This window comes from Pogoniulus pusillus, chromosome 7 (assembly GCF_015220805.1).
Source record: "Pogoniulus pusillus isolate bPogPus1 chromosome 7, bPogPus1.pri, whole genome shotgun sequence".
Classification (NCBI taxonomy): domain Eukaryota; kingdom Metazoa; phylum Chordata; class Aves; order Piciformes; family Lybiidae; genus Pogoniulus; species Pogoniulus pusillus.
The window spans coordinates 21,418,523-21,443,977 of NC_087270.1; the positions used below are offsets into that span (position 1 = coordinate 21,418,523).

A 25,455-nucleotide genomic window follows, 5' to 3' on the forward strand; every position below is an offset into this window, starting at 1 on the left:
CTTAGCCAGCTCTCTGTATTACAAAAACTAAATAACGGAAAACTGATTTAAAACATTTAAAGTTTGAACACAGACTTCTGAGAAGCCTACCGTCATTAATTACTGTCTTAACACAGATGTTAACAAACATTGTTAAAGAATGGAGGTTTCAAATTCAAAAGAAAGACTTTGTAAAGCATTAGCCAATAAAAAAATCATGTTAAATATTTATGCACAGAATGTTGCATTGCATTTTTGAGGAGAAAGGATAGGGAGAGGACAACTTGAGACTGGGTATCTCAATTAGCCAACCTGAGAGAAGTGAAAAGAATTAACAGGAATCAAACACTAAAGCTTTGTTTTAAAATGAGACAGCTGAGAATAATTTTTGGTACTCATAAAGAGTATGAGAGGTTCTCATTAAAAAAAAAACAACTGCTTGCATGAAGCCAGTTATTTTCAGGCACTCATTTAATACAGTTCAACAGGGTCTGAGTCTCCTTGAAAATGTTTTGATTCCAAATTCCACCTTAATTAAAAGTTCAGGCTGTAAACAGCTGTATTGCAGTGCTAGTTACCCTTCTGAGAACGCTCAGGGCCAGGAGAACCCTGCTGCAACCATCTGCTCTTCCAGCATCCATAGGAACTACAAAAGCCTTACCTCAGCCCAGTCACGAGCCTCAACCACTTAACCAAGGACTCTACTCCCTGCAAATTCCACCCTCCTCATTACAGGCAATGTAAACAGGCTGACTGCCAAAACTAGTTCACAATTAACACTTGGATGATTTAAGAAAGCCTGCTTCCCCCCAAGCCTAATGTGTTCCCACAGCAGGATTCGGGGCCAGCCTCCAGGCTGTTCATGCTGCTGTTTCATACACCACGTGAAGCTCTAGGATCACAAGGGAAGGAAACTCATAACTTGTGATCCTGTGGCCCCTCGTCAAACTACAAAGTGATCAAACAGGCAAGTTCCTTGGCACAGACACCAGGAAATGCATCAGCCCAGTAGTTATTAACCCTCTCTTATTGCTAAATTTGCTAGCTGCAAAAAGTACTGAAAAGAATACTGTAATTTTATTTCAGTATGAATAATATCAGCATTTGTACCAAGATTTGCTTAAAAGAACTAGCACACTGCTCTTGTAATGGGATAACTTGATAAATGGCTTACTTGGACAAAGTGTTAATAAGTTCTCTTCATCAGGAGGGGCATGCTGGTTATGAAGAACTGCCCAAAACGAAGATCATTCTACAGCTATATCAAAACACAGCAACTTCATGGAAGAAGCAGCAAAGCGTGTCAAGGTTCTTTCTCCTTTTCTCCTCTAGTTATTTATTATTATTCTGCTTTCCATTATTTTTGGGACAAAGACCAGAGCAGATTTTGCACCTCCACAGGCATCTAGTAAAAATCATAACTATGGATAGTCAAACTTCAGCAGCATCAAGTTTGCAGATGACACTAAGCTGGGGGCAGATGTGACTGGGTTGGAGGGCAGAAGGGCTCTGCAGCGGGACCTTGACCACCTGGACAGATGGGCAGAGTCCAATGGGATGGCATTCAATACCTCCAAGTGCAGGGTGCTGCACTTTGGCCACAACAACCTCATGCAGAGATACAAGCTGGGGTCGGAATGGCTGGAGAGCAGCCAAACAGAGAGGGATCTGGGGGTGCTGATTGATACCCACCTGAACATGAGCCAGCAGTGTGCCCAGGTGGCCAAGAGAGCCAGTGGCATCCTGGCCTGCATCAGGAATGGTGTGGTCAGCAGGAGCAGGGAGGTCATTCTGCCCCTGCACTCTGCACTGGTTAGACCACTCCTTGAATACTGTGTTCAGTTCTGGGCCCCCCAGTTTAGGAAGGACATTGAGATGCTTGAGCGTGTCCAGAGAAGGGTGACGAGGCTGGGGAGAGGCCTTGAGCACAGCCCTACGAGGAGAGGCTGAGGGAGCTGGGATTGTTTAGCTTGGAGAAGAGGAGGCTCAGGGGAGACCTTATTGCTGTCTACAACTACCTGAGGGGTGGTTGTGGCCAGGAGGAGGTTGCTCTCTTCTCTCAGGTGGCCAGCACCAGAACGAGAGGACACAGCCTCAGGCTGCACCAGGGGAAATTTAGGCTCGAGGTGAGGAGAAAGTTCTTCACTGAGAGAGTCATTGGCTACTGGAATGGGCTGCCCAGGGAGGTGGTGGAGTCGCCGTCCCTGGGGCTGTTCAAGGCAAGGTTGGACGTGGCACTTGGTGCCATGGTCTAGCCTTGAGCTCTGTGGTAAAGGGTTGGACTTGATGATCTGTGAGGTCTCTTCCAACCCTGATGATACTGTGATACTGTGTGATCTCCAGACTTCAAGGCATCTTTCAATGACTCTTGTTTATTAAGTCACTCACTAGGTCCTACACAGAGTTGCTGAAGATTCTCCCACACAGAGATGAGAGCAGCAAGTGACAAATATTCTATCAAGCAATAGAATGAGAGGAAATGGCCTCAAGTTGCTGCATAGGAGGTTTAGTTTGGATATCTGAAGAAATTTCTTTACAGAAAGAGTGCTCAGGCATTGGAACAAGCTGCCCAGGGAGGTGGTGGAGTCCCAGTCCCTGAAGGTGTTAAAAAAACAAACTTTTGGACATGGTTTAGTGGTCATGGTAGCTTTAGCACAGTGGTTGACCTAGTTGATCTTAAGAGGTCTTTTCCAACCATAACAATTATATAAGGACATAGAGAAGCACTGCTACCTCTAATATACATCAGGGAAGCTTTAAAATAATGCTATTATAGGCTTATCAAATGTGTTTGGTCTGTTTACAATTTCATCTTCAAGTTCCTTCTTGTAAGGTACTTCAATGAATGGTTCAGTTATATAAACAGTAGCTTCTTTTTTAATCCATACAGACACTAGAGGCCATCTGAAAATGATATCATTGTTTTGCATTCAATTGACACTATGGAAATCAGTTGTGATTACCATGACACCTATCAGACATGACTCCAAGGGAGAACAAAAAGACAAGATGTGCTTCATGTGGGGAGGTGGAATGGAAAAGCCAAAAAGGGCAAGACAGAAAGTGCAATCAGTTTTCCTAAAGACTGTTTCATCAAACCACTTCAGCAAACCTCCAAGGCCATGCAGACAAGGACACAGGCATTACCTGAGCTGCCTGCAGAGCACCTCTGTGTCAAAACTGAGAAGACGAACTGTAAAATACACTCTTGGAAATTCACTTAACTGTAGACATCTAATGGAACAGCTATTGGAAAAGGATAATACTGAACAGCAGATGTGCAATTTTGTATTTCAACTACTCAAACCTATTGTCTGAGCACTTGTAAAAGCAACTCAACCATGCTCAATGGCTTTTCTTTTCAGCAAAGTGCCTGCTAGTTCTTCTGCTTGCATTTGAGGCACAATGGGATGGATTTCCTGTTTTATCATGCTGCTTGCTTACTACCCAGGTGGATTTCTGGAGTCACAAAATAAAAGCATGAGGGTTGCTTAATGACTGGGAAAACTCAAGGCAGATTTAACTGAAAAGTAAGCACAAAGTGTGTCACAGGAAGAACCTGTCTTTTTCTTGCAGCTTGCTAAGATAGTAACTGTACCTTTGTCCTGAGGTCCCACTGACCAAGAGCACTTTCCTTTGAGTAACTCTTAAAAAATAAATGCTCAATTCAACCATATGCTTTCAAAACTCCTTATACACAAGACATTCTTTGCTATTTGCTGTATCTGCAGGACAAGGCAGGTTGGTTCAATCTGAAGCACCACATATTTTTTCTTTTCCTACCAAGAGTTTTTTTTCTGGAGTTTGGTGGGTTTTAACTTCTTCAATGCTTAGTGAATCATTTTGTAGAAAGTCATTTTTTTAAAAAGTGTTTCCATATCTAGGTGCAGTTAAAAACATAAACCTGTATACAGAACATCTTCATTAGCATTTGGGATAAAGTATTTTTTTTCCATAAAGATCAATACAATGCTGGCTCAGAGCTAAAAATCAGAACAGATCAAGCAATTGGATTTAATCACAAGGCTCTGGGAATTCACTGTGGCTTGCCTAACCAGTACTATATGATTACATTATATAAAAATCAGTTGTCTCCATAGCAGGCCAATAGCCAAGTATACCTTGAGCTCAAGGTGATCCCAGGCTGTTGATTGATACGGCTACAAGTCCATAATTCAATGTCTGAAGCCAATGGGTTTACACTGATGTAGTCTCGAAGTTAGCAGCTATAGATTGTACAATGGCACAACTGCACTTAGATGTCCTCCAGACTCAGTTTGAGAGGTGGTTCCTAAGTGGATCCTCTGGGAGCCAGTAGGAGCTGGGCTGCAGCCTTTTCATTTTGGAGAGCTCTACAGACTTTTCTACTGTTGCCCATTTTCTCTGAACGACACATCTTCATTATCTTCAAGACTTCTACCAAGCTTTTCTATTGATGTCAACTGCAGTTGACATCAGCCAAAAAATTCAAAAGTCCCAGAGGGCTCACAGCCAGGCTCATACTTCACCTCAAGAAGCCAGAGTAGAAAACATCAGAAAAAAGCCCTGAGGATTGAAGTTAAAGGAAACATAACTCTATGGATACAATTGGTAATGTGTCTCGGTAAGATAAAAGAAACTGTGCATTTAGTTGGTCCTTTTGAAGAGAGTTTCATCATAAAGTACACTGTGTAGGCACAAGGTCTTCTACCATCAGCCTGTTCTTAGTAATTTGCTCATTTGCAGATTTATGACACCCATGCTCCTGTTTGTGATGCTGAGTTTGCAAAAAGTGTTGGCAAACTCTGTACATAGTTGAATGAGAAGGTTCTGACACTCCCAGAACTTTATTCACAGTGCAGCTAAAGGCAGAGTAACAAATCCAGTGACAGAGAATGCAGAAACAGGGGAAATCTTGTACATCACATGAAACAGAAATATTCCCTGAGTTTGTATACCAGCACACACATAGCAGGTTTTGTATGAAGGACAACCTAGATTAAATGCCTCTAGCCAGAAGAATAAATTTTACCAGCAGTAGTGAAAGGCAGGAGTTTAATCTACAGCCGTAAGGCTCTCCTGGGAAATGAGTGACAGGTGTCCTTGTGCTGTCTTCTGTCAAATGAGATTAGCTTTAGGGGGGAAACTGCGCACTGGTGGCCACACACATAGACTGATCACCACACTAAATCACCTATCTGGCCCGCTTTTTACATATGCACTTTTAATAATACTATAGTCAGACTTTAACCCTCAACAACTCAGATCAGTTCTGATGGGTAGACACAACTTTTTAAAGCACCAGCAACAGTTAACTTTAAAAAAAAAAAGTTAGCAATATAAAATATAACCTCAGGCACAATCCAGCTGATTTTAATGACATCCTAGAATTTAGTTTTAACTATTATCAAGTTTCTCTGGGATTCCTGGATTTTAGTCCACACAATATTTTGCTTTGGATATTTTGTTTCTTATGATTCAGTCTTTTACTCCTGCTATCTCAAGTTACAAGTAGTATATACTTAACCTCCTGTGCACAGCAAAGGGCAATTCAAAGAAATCACATTGTTTCTCTGTGGTATCCTTGAACTTTTGGGTCCTCCAATTAGAAATTCAGGGAAAAAAAAACAACACACAACATTCTGAATGACCTCATGGATCTATTAGCTCCTCGAGTAATCCATAAGGTTGCTGTTCTTTTCTCTCGAGAGAAACAGAATCACAGAATGTCAGGGGCTGGAAGGGACCTCAAATCATCATCTAGCCCAACCCCCTTGCCAGAGCAGGATCACCTATACCAGATCACACAGGAACGCATCCAGGTGGGTCTTGAATACCCCGAGAGGGAGACTCCACAACCACCCTGGGCAGCCTGTTCCAGTGTTTTGTCACACTCACAGTGAAAAAATTACTCCTCATGTTTAAATGAAGCTTCCTATGCTTCAGTTTCCACCCATAAGGCTTATTGGGAAATTCCAATAAGAGAACTCAGGACTTTCCCAAAAGTTCTGTGCAGAATGTAAATAAAGTAGAGCATTGGATGTAAAAGAATACCAATGATAAAGTCTGTATCTCTCATTGGTCTGCTAAGAGGGATAAAACAGCAGGGTATAAACAATTTCTCACTCTGTTCCCTTTGCCTTCTGCCTTCCACCTCTTCCACTGCTCCTCTGTGCATGGCTGAATACTAACCTTAACTGACCTGATAACACATGAGATCTTGCTGGTTTTCAATCTGGGGGAGAGCAAAAGGTGGCATTGGCCCCTTCTGGGCTTTCCTTGTCCAGGGAGGAAGGAGTGGATTACTGTATTGTTTCTAAATTGTAAATAATTGTATATAATTTTAAACAAACGTAAACTTATTTTGTATATATGCTTGTCAATTTAGCTTGCTGTAAAATATGGCTTTATCTTGCCTCCAAACCTTCTGAGCTAGTAACTTCTCTACCCCCTACGACAAGCAATCTAGACTGAATTACAAATTACTTCAGTTATGCAAGTGCAAATATCTTTCAAACTGAGGGGTGCACTCCAGGTTTCTGTATCTCACATCACTTTACATTTACAACAAACTCTTTGGAGGAGAGTCTTAATAGAGCAAATATTTGAAGTGTCTGAGTCCACAACAATAAGAGCTTCAGCCCATCAGCAATTAAGATGCCGAGTGCCACGTATGCCCTCTTTGTGCTAGATAACTTGGAACAAATCTCTCTCAATAAATAACTCTGACTTTGTATTCATAGCTACCGAGACAGAGAGGACTTTGCTCTTCGGTTCAGTCAGCTGTTCTTACCAACAATACCTGCCTTTCAGATGCTCAGACTTCTAAGCATCTTCAAGTCCAAGAGCTCAGTTAGGTTAAAACAGCTGAGTGCTAATCTCATTTATTTCAAAAACTGTCTTCATTTCAAATGAACAAAGCCTGGGGAATCACAAGGCTCACTTTTATCTCACTTCCTTTCATTAGGAAAGCTACAAAACATAGGGACTCATTAGCTTTTCCTCTATTAGTCCCAGGGAGCTCTTAAAAAGCAGAAGTATTTTACTTGTCATCATTTTAGTGATGTAACATATGTATGTAACCTGGCAACATAGAATCATAGAATCAACCAGGTTGGAAGAGACCTCCAAGATCATCCAGTCCAACCTAGCACCCAGCCCTATCCAGTCAACTAGACCATGTCACTAAGTGCCTCATCCAGGCTTTTCTTGAAGACCATGTTCTATAACAGTGAAATACACAAATTAGGAAATGCTATTCTAAAACTAGAGGTTTAAGTTTAAAACGTTTGTGGGACAGGAAATTTTTTAATCACACAGTGCCACAAGTGCTTACACTGCCACTGTGCTCTGGCCCCATTGGCATGCAAAGGTCTCTATTCTTCAGCGCTGGGGAGGGGAGCAGGTGAAACAAGGTTGTGATTGTAGCAAATCCCACAGCCTTGAAATTTTTTTGAGGCATTTGGAATATAGCATAGAAAAATAGGCACATGTAAACAGATGCTACACGTGGTCTTCCCAATCTCTTGTTGTTTATGCAAGATTAACTGTCAGCCCCAGCCATTAGGTCTTCAGATAATAGAAATCCAGTATTTTGCTGAAGTTTCTACTGTAGTGGTCCAGTTTGCTCCATTTTGCTGCTGACAGACACAAGGATAAAGGTCCGCACCTGGGACCTTCCCTCCCTGATACATCTTGCTTTATACACAAACCCAGCAAGATCCACTTAAAGGCCATATATCCTGTTTATGCTCTCTCCTGCATATAAAGCTGAGCAAAAAACACTGCAAAGGAGGTCAGAAGTAGAACAGCAAGTGCAGGAGCCACTTCCAAGTAGTCCAAGTTTAGTTTCAACTTCCCACTCAAACAAGATCGCTTCCTGTATTTCTTCAAAGGAATCAGCTTTTGCCAGCTGCCTGGGCTTTCATTCCCCTGGGGAGATTCTTCCACAGCCTGCACTATCTCATTAGCAGCAACTCCTTAAATAAAGTCTAAGCTGATCCATTATTAGCTTCAATCTATTACTCCCAAGATACTATGAAGGAGTCATAACTAAATATTTAATTCCTCTTTTCAATATTTAAGCCCTGCAAATATTTCTAGATTTGCACCTGTTCCAGCACTCAGAACACGCAACGTATGTAGAGCTCAGTATTTTCTGAATCAATGATTCTCATTACTTTTGTTGATTTTACCCAACAGAATTCAGAAAATGAAGGTACAAGAAAAAGGACTTTACAAGATACTGACCCAGAGGCTTGCTGGGGGAAGCACCCACCACAGAGCATTTGGCTCTGTAATATATTTGCGAAGAAGAGCTGCACTGTGATCATAGCACACTCCTAAATTCAAATTCATTGCTTCAAAGTGGAAAAGTTTCAAAGACAAACCACAGAGCAAAAGGGCATATAAAGAAGAGGAAGGCAAGCCACTGATGTTCAAAGACCACGTTTGAGCACAAGTGAGAAACAAATCACCACAATGCTGGTATTCTCCACTGCTTGTACCTCTGACTTTCAGCTTGCTTCCAGCACTGCTGACATTTGCCATTGTGGAAAAGCCTAGGGAGTGTAGAATAAGTTTTTCTAGAATATCCTAATGTGTGGCATCCGAACTCCCAGCCAACCATCATCCTGGTGTTGGCTTCAACTTCTCATTTTAGAAAAGGCCCTGCTCCTAACACGGCTGCCCATTTGATCCCCGCCTTAGGAGATGTTTCTTCAGGAAAGCAACTGTTCTGCTTTACATCTGCAGTGTCACCCATAAAATACCAAGTCAAATCACTTGGGCATTTTCCTCTCCATCTCATTCCTACATAACCAGGCATGAACTATTTACCTAAAACATATTACCATAACGCCAAAGAAACCTAAAACCTTAACAAAACCAAACAGCTTCTGTGCTACTCTGTTGATTATAAGATTTCTGTCACCTCCTTATTCTTGCCACCCATAGACAAGACTTTTCTGGAAGCCTAGTAGGCTGTTCTTTATTTTTTTGCTTTTATAGTCCTTACAAGTTAAGAGTCAATGCTCTGCTGCAAGCAACTTTTTACTTCATTTGCTTCAACAGCAAACTCTTGGGTCTTTCCAAAATTTTCACACAGTCTGCATGCAGCCTTATAAGACAGCTCACTACATCCCTTTCTCAAATATATGATCCACATAGATACCATTTAGAGGAGCCTGACAACACACAGCATCTATCTTTCCTAGCAGACACTGCAACCTCAATCACATCTTCATTCCAAAACTACAGACAGCAGCAGCCACAAAGTGCAACTGCTGAGACTTCTATAATCTTTGAGGGCATTTTAACATAATTACAAATGTCTATGTCACCATTTATTATTGGTACTCATGCTTAAATCACACACATTCTTATTATATTTAAGAAGCAGAGCCCACCCTAGCACTAGTCAGGTCCCATCAAAGCTAGGCAACAACAGCCCCTTCAGCACGAGCACACCTCTGTGTCCTACCCACTTTCTCCTTTCCTGTCTCTCAAAGTTCTATACCTTAAAAATGCAGACATACAATGACCATTTCACCTGTACAGAAACACAGATCAGATTCTAGATTTCTTTCTCACAACTAAGTACTAGATCTTTGTGCCCTCTCATGTCTGGCAGACTCACTGTGCCTGTCAAAGTCCCTCTGGATGTATCCCTTCCCTCCAGCATGTCAGCCACACCATACAGCTTGGTGTTGGCAGCAAACTTGCTGAGAGTCACTCAATGCCACTGTCCATGATACCGACAAAGATGTTAAACAAGACTGGTCCCAGGACTGATCCCTGAGGGACTCCACTTGTCACTGGCCTCCGCTGGGCCATGGAGCCATTGACAGCCACCCTTTGGGTGCAGCTATCAAGCCAGTTCTCTATCCATCTTGTGGTCCACCCATCAAACCCATGTTTCAGAAGTCTGGAGATCAGGATGTCATGTGGGACAGCATCAAAGGCTTTGCTCAGGTCCAGGTAAATAGCATCAGCTGCTCACCCCTCATTGATAAATGTTATGACCTTTGCATAGAAGGCCACCAGGTGTGTCAGGCATGATTTGCTCTTGGTGATCTTCACTTATGTTGGGCAATTCTTCCTTCCAGTCCCTGTCATTATCTTCCATGACTCCATGAGTGTGGCTGGAGGCCTTTGCAGTGAAGACTGAGGCAAAGAAGTCATTGAGAACCTCAGCCTTCTCCGTATTGCTTATGACCATTTCACCTTCTATTTGACTTGAGAATGTCACATCACCATACTGTAGAATTACACTCTGACTGCTGTTTGTCACTTTTGAAGGGGTAGGAGATAATAATCACAAAATACCTTAGAAAGCTAAAAACATTTTCAATTTTGGATTTCAAGTTCTCTTAGTATCAACTCCATATGATCCAATAACTCAGATAAGAGTCTAACCCTTTATGCTTTGGCCCAAAGCTAACAACTGAAGTAGCACACTGATGAAGGTCATTGTACATACACACACATGCATACCTTACTTCCAGGGAGAGAAGCGTATCTACTCGGACCTCTTTTCCAAAGTGCAAACTCTGCTGGAGGGCATTAAGTGGGTTCAAAGTTTTGGACACAAAATATGGTGCAAGATGAAGAAGTCACAATCAGAACAATCAGCTTCTCTTGTGATATGAACATCGAAGTACATTTTTATTGCATTCAAACTCATACACAAATAAAAGCAGAGAAACATACAACCAGGGGCATCAGAGCCTAAACTATCCTTAGAGATCTCTCAACTTACAGAATCACAGAAGGGTTGGACTTGATGATCTGTGAGGTCTCTTCCAACCTTGGTGATACTGTGATACTGTGATACTGTGACCTCTAAGGTCATTGAGTCCAATTTCAACCCAAGACCACCATGGTTATTAAACCACATCCCAAAGCACCATGTCCACACTTTCCTTGAACACCTCCAGGGACACTGACCCCACCACATCCCTGGGCAGCCTATTCCAATGCCTCACCACTCTTTCAGGAAAGATTTTTTTTCCGAATAACCAGTCTAAACCTGCCCTGACAATTTCAAGCCGTTTCCTTTTTCTTACAGTAGAGAAATTGTGCTTGTGATTTGTTTTATCATCACAAACCAAACTCATCTTGCTGATAAACAGTTTATCCTCATTGGTACTATAGTTCAAAAAGTAGGAGTATTGCAACACTTGACCATATTTAAGCTTTGAGTGAGGTTTCTGCTCTTGCTCTGGAAGCCTTTTAAGAGGAACATGCAACAATCAGTGCTCAGAAACAAATGCATCAAGAACTTCATCATGCACTTGAGACAAATAAAATCTTCAACCATGGGTGTCCTTGCTTGTAATTACTTCATCTATTCTCACTCTGCCTGTGCTACGCTGATGTTGCACACATTTTGTCAGACAGCTCTACATTTATAAATTCAAGGAAATGAAAAATATATACAGCAACTCATACTTTAGGCACAGTAATTCATCAGGAGACACAATTTCCTTCTTCTCTGCACTGCAAATCCTGTAACATATTCCCCAAGTATGCCTTCTGCTTCTCTCCTCAATTCTAGAAAGCATGTATAGTTAATTATAACTTTCATAATTCAGCAAGCTCCTGCCCAAATCATTTATAAACATTCAGAATGGAAATTAAGATTTTAGCTGTCTCTTCACTGCTTACTTGTTTAGCTCTTTCTGCTGCTACAAAAACTGTGTAGTAACATTTTCCTTCTGAAGTTCAACAGCTTATTTTATATCTCTGTCCTTTGCATTGCTGTATTAATCTGACTTGCTGAAAACTCTGCTACTGATAGCATGGCTGGGATTATGCAAGGTGTTATTCTGAAAGATAATATGTTGGTCCCAAATTTGCCAAGGTACACTGACTCCAGTTCTGCAGGCAGACAAATTATAGACTTCAAGCATAGCTGAGAGGAGTAATAATGCAAAACTAAGAGGGCCAATGTTATGTCTAATGAATACGTATCTGTGGATTAAAGTATCAACATCGGCATAGTTTTTAATCCAAATGAATCCCAGAGTCACACCAAAGCTTTCTCTAAGCAATAAAACATATTTTCTCTGTCACCCTACTATCAAACATAACATCTATTGAACCTTCATGTGGTCACTGTGATTGTTTAATCACATGGAGCACTTGCCAGTAACATGCATTTCTGCCATCCCTGTCAGTCTTCTGTTTGGAGAGCAAATCTAAGCAGTGCATGCCTGCAGAACTAAAAATTAATCAAATCAAAAGTCAATTAAATTGGATTTTCTATTTCATTATAGTGCAAAGAAGAAAGATGTGGGAAAGTCTAAACAGCTCATTAAAATAAACACTGAAAAAAACCCAGAGAACTGGATAAATGCAAGGAAGAACTCACTGCAGTGCAAAGCCATACCCAAACATCAACTGCATCTTCTTCAGGTGAAGACATCATATGACCCCAGTTAAAAAAATAGTTTATGCAAATAACATGTGGAAAAGGTAAAAAAAGGTAAGAAAAAGCTTGTTTTCCTCCATTACTGCATGAATTAAAAGCCAAGGAGAATAGATATCAGGTGTAAATAGTTCAGGGGCACAAGAATCAGTGATAGGATCTAAAATAATCAAATTGATATTTTCTTTAGTAAATATAAAAGCATTTTTTCTTACTTAGCATACTTCAGGGTTTATTTAACTGACAAAAGAAGCATAAAAGTGCTCTTCATGAACTCTAATTGGATTCTAGTTTTCATGCAGAGAAAATGGGACATAAAACAGAGGCAAAAAGATTACCCTCATTTTCCTTCAAACACTCTGAAGAGATTAACACAAAGAAATGCACTCATTTGGACTCTGCATACACAGTACACAACACAAAACTGAAAGCTAGGGCTAGGTTAGGCTTAACAGGATCCCAAACAACTCACACTGTGCAAAAGACAGTGACTCGGTCATTCAACGTCCATTCAGGAGATGAAAAGTGCCTCGCAGCAGATTACACTTTGCTATAACCCCATCATGCTGCCCAGGAAACAACCATTCTGAGGAACAACAGGACCTTGATGAGAAGCTGCATTCTGTGGGACCTGATAGGGGATTCTCCAGTCAAGTCCTCCAAATTATAAGTCAATAAATGAACATTTCTAGTGACTGTCTTGGAAAATGAACCTCAGAAATAATGGTGAGCAAAACCATTGACTTGCCAGAGCAAAAATGTACCAACTGCCTAACTTCACTTCCCTGAAGCTTTCTACTGAATAAAGAAAACTTAGTCTTACTACCTGATAGGTTTTCATAACCACAGAATCATCCTGATTAAAAAAGACCTTTAAGATCGTTGAGTCTAACCACTTAGCCCCTTCACATTAAAATATAAGCACAGACTGAAAGGCTGCCATTGCAATTCAGTACAGAAAGAGGGAATGGAGGCATTTAAAAGGAGACTGAATGAGGCATTTAGTGCCATGATTTAGTTAATTAGAAGGTGTTAGGTTGGACTCGATGATCTCAAAGGTCTTTTCCAACCTGGTTAATTCTGTGAGTCTAAGAAATCAAAGGATAGATAGAACTTTACCAAATAACCAAACTTTGTAAACTCACGTTTACAATTAGTTTCAAAGGAACACATGTAAAGCCATTTCATCCTTCTCATTATGCTATCCAGAGATAAAGTAAAAAACCTCTAGTGTAACCTCATGTAACACAATCTGGGCTGTTAACTACTTTAAGAACTTTCACAATAGCCCTGAAATGAACTAAATCCTTCCAGGTAAATTCAGAGAACAGAAAGACTCAAAATAAATCACAGCTGAAGGGGGGATGAAAAAACACTAAAGTTTACCATCTCATTACTGGAGAACAGCAAGTAATCCTTACACAACAGCCCCCTATCACATGATTCATTCCAAGATCCATGCTCATGACTTATTACACAATTAGCAGTGCTATGACACCACACAGTGCAACTGCTTCATAATGCAGGAGGCTTACCAATAACCATTCATTAACTCTGTCTTCTCTAATTAAAAATGACTCATGAAACAAGCTGCATTGTATGATTAAGATGTGAACAACCAAAGTAAATTTAGAGACACACATGAAATTAAATATAACTCTGTACAGTACCATGTTAAAGATTTTAAAAAGAAGTGCTGTAGAATGAAAATCCAATTGGGAAGTTCCTTTAAAGGGGCATACAACACTGCAGTTTTACAATAAAATTTAATACAAAGTCCAACAGTGTCTGAAGGAGAGGAGCACCAGCCCAGCACCGTTCCTGGGCTGCAGTGCCCGGTGCTACACCCAACACCAATTGTGCCTCTGAAAACCATCAAGACTTAGAGGTGACATCCCACTATACTGAATCCAGCTTCCTGATAAAGTTGTATGAACATCAGGCACTACCTCATAAACCATTCCATCTGGAAAGCTCTTCACAGTTTGCACATTTCCATAATTGACCTGTTTTTTGGTGCCACTCAGCATGCTGTGCCAAAGACAAGGTTGATCATGCAAAGTCTGCCCTGCTCTTAGGCTCTTTCTTTTCCATTGTATCAACATTTCCAACACGTGTGCTTTGATCCGACCCCATCCAAGTTGTCTTTTCATGGGCATTCTAGATACAAGCCCCAGAGTCAATGTCTGTAAAAGTCTTTTGCCACAACACTTTATCAGTTGGTGCTTTTGCTGTGTGACACAATCAGCAGTCCTATTCTCCTCTGCCTTATGTTTCCCATTTCCACTCTCTCGTCTGTCTCGTAGTAGATCATGATCCTTGTCTGCAAGACTTCTTTGTGCTACCAAAACACTACAAATAACAACTCCTACCAATATTTTAAAGAGCTATTTTACTTGGTATCAGAGCTCCTCAAAGGAAAAGTGAAGTGTATGTATATAGAATAATTTAAAAAATCTGTAAGAACCATATGTTAAGCTCTGGGGAGTGAGAGAAGCAGGAGGATGTGATTACTCACCAATCCTGATCTCTAGCCACTCACCTCCATCAAATTGCCTCAACTGTTTCAAACCAACATGTGATATTTTCACCTTCCTCCTTTCATCGACTTTATTTTCATAAGGTTTATTTCTCCCACACTGAAAAACAACCTACCAGCTGATGTGCAAACTTGGCAAACTATGTTTTCTTAAGTACTCGAATCAGATCAAGCAAATGAAAGGATGGGAGTTTGATCGCTGTGCTTTTGAAATACTTTTCAACTGCCTTACATTACTCCAGAAGAATGGATGAAGAGCACTGCCAGTAGAAGTTGCTCGTTTTCTACATGTGGTTCTTAATTTGCACCATTAAAACTGCAGCATGCATACTGCACGCTTATTTCACCAGTGTTTCGTTCCTTGATACATCTCAGGGAGCATCTGAGAAAATCCTGTCTATGTAAGTGGGGCTGGTTTGTATCACAAGCTTAAGCAACCAGCTCAGAACTCAGTGGCTCCTCCAGGAAGGTTTATGTTACAAATTAACTACACAGCAACATCTCTCTTTCAAGCAGGCTAAAGGGGTTGGAGTTTCCAGATCAGTCACCTTGCCTTCACGTTTTAGAAGCCCGGTTTTACACCCCTAGCAGGACCTTGCCTCTCCACACTTTTCCGATCTTCACCGAAGTAACTTTTCCTCGCTACAAAAGGATCAGTGCTTAAGGCTATGTCAGACTAAACTTTCCAGAAAAGGCCCCACACCTTCCAGCACAACGGCGAGCTACTTCCCAGCCTGCCGACGCGGAGAAACACTCCCTGTAGTGGCTCAAACCAAGCGGAGCTACTCAGCCGAACACCAAGAAAGCCCTGAAACCCCGAGCTAAGCTCAGCCTCCACGGCGGCAACGGCTGTCGCCGCCTGCACAGCTGGGAAACTTGGTCTTAGGAACCCTCTGCAAGCGGCGGGGGACTTTGAGGGCTGCGCTTCAGCTGCCGGAGACGCGTAGCCTGTCAACAGACAGGGACAGCTGCGCCGCCGGGCCGCACTCACCTGCGGTTCATGGGCCTCACTCGCACGGCCACCTTCACCGACGCCATGGCTCATCGCCGCCGGGTCCCGCACCTGCTGGTTCGGTTCGGTTCGGCCCGGCCCTCGCCGCTGACCCGCGCCTCACCCCCCGGGGCCGAGCGCAGGCCGCCTCCCGGCCTAGGCCATGTCGCTATGGCAACTGCCGTGCGTCTACCTCAGCGGGCGGCTATGGGGGCAGCGCAAGGACAAACAACGTAGCAAGGCGTTGCTCCTCCCGGGCGGTTCGCCCCGCCCCCGGCCGCGGGGAGCGATGGCGCTAGGCCGATGGGCCCAGGCTAATTGTATGGAGGTCATCCACCTGGCTCACAACAACCCCCGGGTACGCCGCAGGCTCAGGCGTGTGTGGCTGGAAAGCTGCCACTTGGAGAGGGGCCTGGGGGCATTGGTTGACAGTCAATTAAATGAGTCAGCAATGTGCCCGGGTGGCCAAGAAAGCCAATGGCAACCCAGGCTTGAACTAGAAACGCTGTGGCTAACAGTGCTGAGTATTGTGTTCCGTTCTAGGCCGCTCAGTATAGGAAGGTCACTGAGGTGCTGCAGTGTGTCCAGGGAAGGGCAGCAAGGCTAGGGAAGGGCCTGGAGCACCTGGCCTGTGGGGAGCATCTGAGGGAGCTGAGGTGTTCAGTCTAGAGCAGAGAAGGCTGAGGGGAGACCTCATTGCTCTCTACAACTCCCTGAAGGGAGGTTGGAGTGAGGAGGGGCAAGGCTTTTTTTGAGGGTAAGTGACAGGACTAGAGGAAAAGGTTTCAAGCCGAGCTGGGGTGGCTTAGGCTGGATGTTAGGAAATATTTGTTCACTGAGAGGGTTCTCAAACATTGGAATGGTCTGCCCAGGGTAGTGGTGGACTCCCTGGAGGTGTCTGAACAACCTGTGGACCTGGCACTTGGGGACATGGTTTAATGGAGACAGCTCGGGTGAGCCCCCATCCCAGGGGATGCATTCCACATGATGACCTGGAGACCTCGCAACAAACCTATGTCAGAACTGGCAGCTGTGCTCCCGCAGGGACCACTGCCATCCTCACCGATTTCAGAGAGGCAGCCAGAGCCTGGGGCATCCTGGTGCAGAACCCCTGGTGCCATGCTTAGGTAATGACAAGCCCTAAGAAAGCCTTGAAAACAGATGCAGTGCTTATGCCATGAGAGGAGATACCTGCTGCACTGGCCAGGCACATCCTGTGCTGCAGAGCAACTGGCTTCAGCAGGACATCTGACTCAAATGGTGTAACTGAAAAGGATAACAAAAAAAGGCAGGATACATAACATTATCATAAATAATGTTTATTTTTGCTAGGAGTTGTCAGTGCCTGGAAGCTACACCCAGGATGGAAACACCATTTAAGACACTGTGCAAACAGAGTTGTACTGAAGTCATTAAGGCGTTACTGGCTTGACAAGCTGAGAATATCAAATTGCCAAGACACAAAAGAGGGTCTCATCTTCATCTTTAGTGGTAACTCCTATTGACAAACTCTCATCTACTAAAAGAGGAAGAAATGAGGAATGAGAGCTGACAGTGAAAACATTAGCTGACAAGCAATGGAGGAGGAAGGTCAGAGGAATACAGACAGGACAGAAAATATCTGGAGGATGACTGACTACTGGAGGTATTCAGAGAAGATATATATGTGTTGGGTTTCTGTCTGGCAGGGTTCTGGTATTGAGGGAGGTGGCTGCTGGCATGGCTTCAAGAAGGTACTCTGCTTCCAAGGCAGAGTCAAACAGCACCTCTGCAGTAACATATTTATGGCAGGAAAAAAACTTTTGGAGGGCTTACTTTGTTTTGGAGAGGAGTAGAACCCAAGAGAGACAACAATGCAAATACTACGGTGAGTGAGGATGGAGGGGGCATGTGTGCCAAAGCTATGTAGCAGGGTATAATGACAGGCTGACCCCTTGCAGCCCATGGAGATCAATGGTGGAGCAGAATTTCCCCTGTGGCCCACAAAAGACCCCATGATGGAGCAAGTGGCTGCACCCAAATCCAGGCCATGACTCTGAGAGAAGTCTGTGCTGGAGCAGTCTGCCACTGGGAGGATTGTAGTCAACAGAGGAGACCCACACTTGTTGGAGATGTTTGAGGAGGACTGTGTCCCATGGGAGGGAAGCCACAACATAGTAAGAGAGTTATTCCCTGAGAAGGAAGCAGGAACAGCATGGAACACCCTGTGAGACTCAGCTGTAGTTCTCACTGTCCTACTCTAATTCAGTTTGCAAACTGGGGATGATTTTGTTGTTTAAATTAAATTGATAGTTTCCCCAAGTCAAGTCTATCCTTTGCCTGTGACCATGATTGCCCTTCCTGTCCTTTATCTTGACCCTAGAGGCTTTTGCTATATTTTCTCCTTCCCTTCTCACCAGAGTGGGGTAGAAGTGAGCAAGCAGTTGTGCAGTTGTTTGGTGCTCTGTTGCCAGCTGGGTGTGCTTAAACCATGAGAAAGTGGAATCCAAACATGGAAACACAGTTGAAAAGCAGGGTAAAATAGAGATGCCACAGGAAGAAAGGAGAGGATGAAGAAAAAAGCCAGAAAAGTGATGTCTCTGTTAGCTCATGAAGTCATCTAAGAGTTGAGGTGACATTTGACAAGACAGGTCAGGACCAAGGGATGTTTTTTATAGCAACAAAGAAACCGTTATGTGTTCAATTTGCTCAAGAAGGGAAGGAGAGGGATGAGAACAAGAGGGGTCTGGAGCAAGGGATTAGAAATTGACTGCTGCAGCATCTTATTAAAGAAGGGAGGACAAAATATAGTGCTGCTAATATGAGAGGAGGAAGGAACAGTGTACAGGGATGTTGGAGACTCGGGGCTTTCAATAGTCAGATGGGACCTCTGCTCTGAGAGTCAGACATTAAAAACAGTTTTGAAGGCTTTCGGGAGGCAAATAAAGTCGTGGATTCCTAATGTGTATTTTTCCTGAGGTTTTCAACAATGTGAGAGGACAAGTACAGAGAAAAGATACAAGGGGGGGACCCAGAGTCAGTGGTGCTGAGATAAACTCTAAGGAAAAGAAAAAGAGTCAGGAGAAGTTTTGGCACCAGTGTCAAAGCATCACAGACCAGAGGTCAGAGGAGCACTAAAAACGAGGGGAAGGTTCAATATGTGTAATACCATAGAGGTGTTACAGTAGAAGAGAAAGAACTGAGGTGCTGGAAAATCAGAGAAGGAGCAACATCTGTTTAAAGATCAGCCAAAACCAGGTCATCCTGGTGAGCGTAGGAGCTGCTAACACACTGCAGCAGCTAAACAAGCAGTCGGGGGACCCTTGCCAAGGCATCACACAAACTGATTAAAGCATATTGAAAGCTTTAAAGAGGATCTGAGAGACATGCAACAAGCTGATGGGGAACAAATAGCACAAACAAATTAGAAGGGAAAAAAATAACCTTAAAAGTGCATAGGGAAAAACTAGACATGTATATGCATGCATAGTAGCATGAAAGAACTAACAGTGGTTAAAAAAAAAAAGTAATGATTTTCAGCATGAGTTAGGGGTCCTAGAAAAGCCAACCAGCCTAATCTGTAGGCCATCTACTCACTTCTCTCAACCGTGCTTCCCCTCTCTGATTAGCCAAGCTATTGGAGAAATACATCTGGTTCAGTAAGTACACCTCTTCATGCTGTGTTCTGAGACATCCAGCCATTTAAGGATACAGTGAACTTCTCCACAAAACTCCCATGAAATGGAAAACACTTTTCCACTTCTGTAGTGCCCAGTGCAGGACTATCTAATGCATCCACAGCATGACCGGCATGAAGCAGCAAAACATCTCCAGGCCCACCTGCTGTCCTGCAGTTTTTGGTGCTTTGCTATTTCACCAGTCAAGCCTTGGAACAGGCTGCCCAGGGAAGTGGTGGAGTCACCATCCCTGGAGGTGTTCAACAAAAGTGTAGACACAGCACCAATGACCATGGTGGTCTTAGGCTGATGGTTGTACTCCTTTTAAAGGTATTTTCCAACAGAAGCAGCTCTATGATTCTATAAATTAATTTCCTTTATCAGGCCAGGACGTGAATGCTGCAGGCAGTCTGCAGAGAGTAAACCCAGACCTGGTTTTGTCCAGCAGCTTAGGCTTAGTGATGAGTCCTTGGCCTGTAAGTGACATCAAATGCTTGGGTGGTTGCAGCGTGACTCAGCAGCAGGGTGAGAGGGGCTGGGCTCTGCTTGAGTTGTAATTCAATACAACACAAATTATAACTAACAAAGTGGGGTAAATTACTTGTGATGGTTTGGGTGTTTCCTGCCCCCCCCCCCCACACACACACACACTTTAGAAATACCCAGACTAGACTCAGCCGGCTCTGGGAATATGAACGAAGCTATTTGTTTACAGCTAGCACAAGATACAAGCAGATATTTACAGTATATACAGTTACATACAGAAATACACAAGGTAAAAGGTAATACAGAAACACAACTCCCCTCCCAGAAACCTGAGTCCCCAGGAGGGGCTCTCAACCACCCCTGCACCTTCCCCCCTGCCCCTCTCTACCTTACCCCAGTCCTAAAGAAGAATAGAATTTCAGCCAAGAGGTTAATAAGCAAAGTGGGTTAGGCCAAATGGAAGGTGAGGTTAGGGAGTAAGATGTTGCTCAGGCAGCAGCCCAAGCAAGAGTGAGAGAAAACGGCAAGAGTGTTATCTAATGCTTTCATTTCTTCTTCCCAAACTCCTCAGCGAGACTCTGAGGGAAGTAGACATCACCATTGTTTTCCTTTCACAGCCTATATCCTACTTTTTCTCACCAAAACATTCTAGCTTGCTTCAAACTAGCACATTACTCCACTTGGTAAAACTAAACAGAACTCAGTTCAGCATTGCTCCAGTTAGACACATCCAACATGAGTACTATTGGCCCATTTTTAATGTACATCCATAAGCAGCATAGGTTTGCTCCTTTAACACATTTCTGTCTTGGTACACCTCCTTCTTCTGACCTTTAGTTTACCAATGAGTTGCTACTTGAACTTCTCATGGCTTCAGTCTGCCACAATAAATTATTACACACCCAATGCACACTGCATGTAACCTCTACCACAACTTCAGAGAGGAATAAGTTTTACAAGAGGAAGACCTAGAGAGAAGGCTGCTTTCTTAGGGCTATGTTCTGTAGTTAAGCTGCTGGGTGGATGTTGGAAGGATTGAGCCTGTAGGGAAGACATTCTGTTCTCCACCTGGCTTCTACAAACCCTGTGAGAAAGGGATATTTTTAAAAATAGTTTGTAGACAACAACAAAAAAGCAAATATAAAGTTATGTAAATGTACACACACCCACACCAAGCACCTGTTGTGGTAGGCCTAAGCAGGCCAAAATAGGCTTATATGTGTCCTGGCTTGCCCAGACATTTTCTTCTGCTCTCCTTACTTCTGCTACAGGGAGAAGCAACAGTGAAAGAGGCTAAAGAACTTGGACACTAAATCTAAGGACTCTGGCTTGCCCAGACTTGTTTACATCCTGTGGTAAACAAGCTGCACATGCTTAGCTTGTGCCTGCCTTGTGCAAGGCCTATGTTTTATCCAAATTTGGGTAAATCAAGCCTATGATTTTGCCTAATATGCTCAAGCTTGGCTAAGTGCCATTCTAATTGGCTAATCTCTGTCTAAAGGCCCATTACTCTCAGACTGCATTGATAAAAAGAGATGAGCAGGTAACACAATGTGCTGTGCTGTTGTATTTGTGCTTGCTTGCTGCTTGCTAGTGCTACTGCCATTGCTCACTGCCTTACTGCATCCTGAACTGCCTGGAAACTGCCTGCCTTGAGTTTACCAGGAACAGGCTCTAAATACTTCCACATGATTGGCCTGCATAGCCAGCGTGACATTGTGCTAAGACTGCACATCGCAAGACATCCTGCCTACACCTGCCAAGAACAGGATCCCTGGAAGGGAAACACAGATCATCCAGAGAGCCAGGACCAGGTCAGAGATAGTCTGCCTCTCTTCTCTAGCACCTTGGGAAGAATCAGAAGTCTCAGCAGCTGAGAAGACAGTAACAGAATTTCCTGAAAGCTGTAGCTAGCCCCACAAGTCAGGAGCAATTTTTTGTGAGTAAATACTTAAAGCCTCTTGTAATTCACCAGTGCCTTCTGCCATAATCAGAAAGGAGCTCCTTGAGTCCATCTAGTGGACAAACGGTATAGTGACCACAAGAACCTTCTCTGCCAGTTCAATTAATGTTTTTTAATTTTGTTAGTTATTTCTAGATCTAATTATTCCTCTGTAAAATGTTTCCACGACTGTGCAAAGAACCTCATTATTATTAAAATTAGTAGTCAGGGGTTTTGAATACCAACACTAATAAACAATAATTTTTTTTGCATCACATCTCACATTAATTAGTTACCCCTCCATAACAGCACCTCAGCCTTCTTTCCTTCAGAATCTGTTGCCAGACACAGCTGTTGGTTTCTAAGTACTAAATATTTTACACCTGGCAAAGTTTGTAAACCCAAATCCAAACCAAACTCAAAGCACATTCATCCCCAGCTACTCCTCTACTTGTTCAGTATGTCTTCAATAAACACATGGTTCAGATATGGTGAACAAAGCATTCCCAAGGTTTCCTTTAAGTTAGCACAAACAGCCTCTCTGCTAACCTTCACTCAGATTTGGGAAAGACAGTTTCACCTGCAGTAGAAATGATCCTTCTGCTCAGAGGTGGGAGCTTCTGTAAGTCTCCAGCCTGCTGGCAAGGAGACTAATTACCTTCTTCTGCACTTCCTTCTTGCTCCTAATTGACATCTCACAGTGGATCTGCTTGTTCAGAAATGCTTTCAGGCACATACCATCATTTCCTGGGATTGCAAAACAGGTCCCAAGCCAAGGAGATGACAGGCTGGACTTTACTAGCAATGAGTGGTGCAAAAATTTTCATTCAGGCCCTTCTAGTGCACACTGTGACAATGTCCAGTTGCCTCTCTTTGTGTTCATAAGCAAATGTCCTGGACAGACATGAATTAACAACGTGGACAATGGCTAAATCTTACCTGCTATAATCCTCTTTTCCCAATGAAGTTTGAAATATGCTTCCAAGAAGGGGATACAAACTAGGACCTCTACCTAGGCTTGCTAATACACTCTTCCCTTTGGTAGACAATGGAGGCAACAGAAGACAAGCTGGCAGTTTTGGCCTCCTCAGTTCAGGAGGGACAGGGAGGGTTATGAAGATGATGAAGGGACTGGAGCACTGCTCTGTGAGGAGAGGCTGAGAGGGACCTGGGGCTGTTTGGTCTGGTGAAAAGAAGACTTAGAGGGGATCTAATCAATGTTTATAAATATCTGAGGGCTGGGGGTGAAGAGGGAGGGGACAAACTCTTCTCAGTTGTGCCCTATGATAGGACAAGGGGCAATGGGTATGAACTACAGCACAGGAAGTTCCACCTCAATATGAAGAGGAACTTCTTTACTGTAAGGCTCATGGAGCACTGGAACAGGCTGCCCAGAGAGGTTGTGGAGTTGCCTTCTCCAGGGACTGACTCAAGCCCTGTCTGGATGCATTCCTGTGTGACCTGAGTTAGATTCTATGGTCCTGCTCTGGCAAGGGGGTTGGATTCGATGATCCATGGGGATCCCTTCCAACCCCTACTATCCTGTGATCCTGTGATCTCCATGCTGTGAGGACTCCGTGATGGTCCAGAGCTCACTATCAGCCCTGGTTCAGTGTGCTGATTAGCAAACCAGAATTCACTAAGTTCATGCAGAAAACTCAATGCTTGCTGCTAAAGGGATTAAGAGAGTCCTCCATGGGCAACATTTGGGAGAAGGTATTACTTTGTCACAGATGGATTCATCAGGGAAGCTATTCTTCTCTCCACTCCTGGGAATTCTTGGGGAAAACACTTGCTGACACACATACACAGTTGGATGTCATTTCTGCTGTCACCACTGAGTGCTGTGAACTCTTTTATTGCAGCTAGGGGAATCAGCCTTCTCCTTGGGCTGCTTTGATTTTCCAAGCTGTCAAAATAACAAGGAATAAACAGCATTGCCCATTCCAGTCCTCTGTGGTATAAAAACATCATTCTTTAAATCAGTATACACCTTTTGCTTTCCTGAGCTTCTTCCCAAGACAAGTTTGGGTCTTTATCTATTCCCACTTTGCACAAAACAAGGCTGTACAAATTCAGCTCAAACTCACCTGGGTATTCAGACAGAGGCAATTGCTGTGGGTAACTTCTCAAGTGGTCAACTGCCCCTCCACCAACCCCATCAACTGTAAGGACTTCAGTACAGCTTCCCAGGGGAAGATCCAAGCACAGCTATGTGATGGCTGAAAAAGAAAGCATTTCACTCCATTAAGAGTGAAACCAAGTGATGCATGGATCATCATCCATCACTAAAGAAGGAGAATTAGAATCATGGATTCATACAACTAACAGTTGGAAAAGAACTCGAAGACCATCAAGTTGAACCATCAACCTAAACCATGTCCCAGCATGCCATGTCCAGACATTTCTTGAACACTTCTAAGGACACTGACTCCACCAGCTCCCTGGGCAGTCTGTTCCAATGCCTGACCACTCTTTCAGGAAAGAAATTCTTCCTAATATCCAACCTAAACCTGCCCTGGCACAATTTCAGGCTACTTTCTCTTGTTCTACCCCCTTCTACAAAGAAGAGAACAACCCCCATCTTACTCTAACCACCTTTCAGGGAGTTGTAGAGACCAGTGAGGTCTCACTTCAGCTTCCTCTTCCCCAAATTAAACAACCCCAGTTCTTTCAGCCACCCATCTTAAGACTTGTTCTCTAGAATTCCTAAATGGACTTAGCACAATTCCAGCATATCTGAACATGAAGTTTCAAGTAAATAAGCATCAAGCTGTCAGCTTGAGGTTCATCATGGGAGCTGTGGAGTTTTAATGAGCTCACATCAGTGCCTGGTTTTGGTATTTTCCCCTTTGCTCTTTCCTGCAGTTGCCATTTTCTCTTCAATGATATGCCACATGTATCAAGCCAGTCCACCTGCCAGGATGCTGCTGGCAGCTCAGGGTGGAAGTACAGAAGAGAGGGCAGCCCAGGAGAGCTGCCTGGAGCTGGCACTGCCAGCACCATGCCTGGAAGTGACTTGGGTGGAGCAGAAGCAATATTTGCAGAAAACATGGCAGGACTTAGTGCTTTTGGCAACAGAAGCGGCAACTACTGCTGTGCCAGGCTGTGTGCCAGTACTCTGATTTCCACAATTTTGGAAGTCAGCTTAAACTAAGTGGTAGTGAGTCTGTTTCCTTAGTATCCTCGTCATCTGCATTCAGCCCTCTTGTTGACCTTTACAGTTATAGAGGTGATAATATAAGCAAGAATGTGACGGTTCCTGCTGCAGTTAGCAGAAGGACTGCCAGCAGCTCAGCAGCAGCTGGATGTCATGGTTGGCAACCAGAATCACAAAATGTCGGGGGCTGGAAAGGACCTCAAAAGATTATCCAGACAACCCCCCTGCAGAGCAGGTTCACCTAGACCAGATCACACAGGAACGTGACCAGGTGGGTTTTGAATATCTCCAGG

The 25,455-nt window shown here is 43.4% G+C and overlaps 1 protein-coding gene across 7 annotated transcripts in view; it reads right to left on the bottom strand.

The window, feature by feature from the left end:
* Positions 1-16,184, bottom strand: part of KIF16B (kinesin family member 16B) — a 174,183-nt gene extending 157,999 nt beyond the window's left edge. For all 7 annotated transcript variants that reach the window (XR_010302825.1, XM_064146165.1, XM_064146166.1 and 4 more), the window contains exon 1: positions 15,919-16,184. Coding sequence is in view for 6 of the 7 variants with exons in the window: in XM_064146165.1 (XP_064002235.1) it covers positions 15,919-15,965 (47 nt within the window). In the remaining variant the exon portion in view is untranslated. The remainder of the gene's footprint in view (positions 1-15,918) is intronic.
* Positions 16,185-25,455: the final 9,271 nt, after the last annotated feature.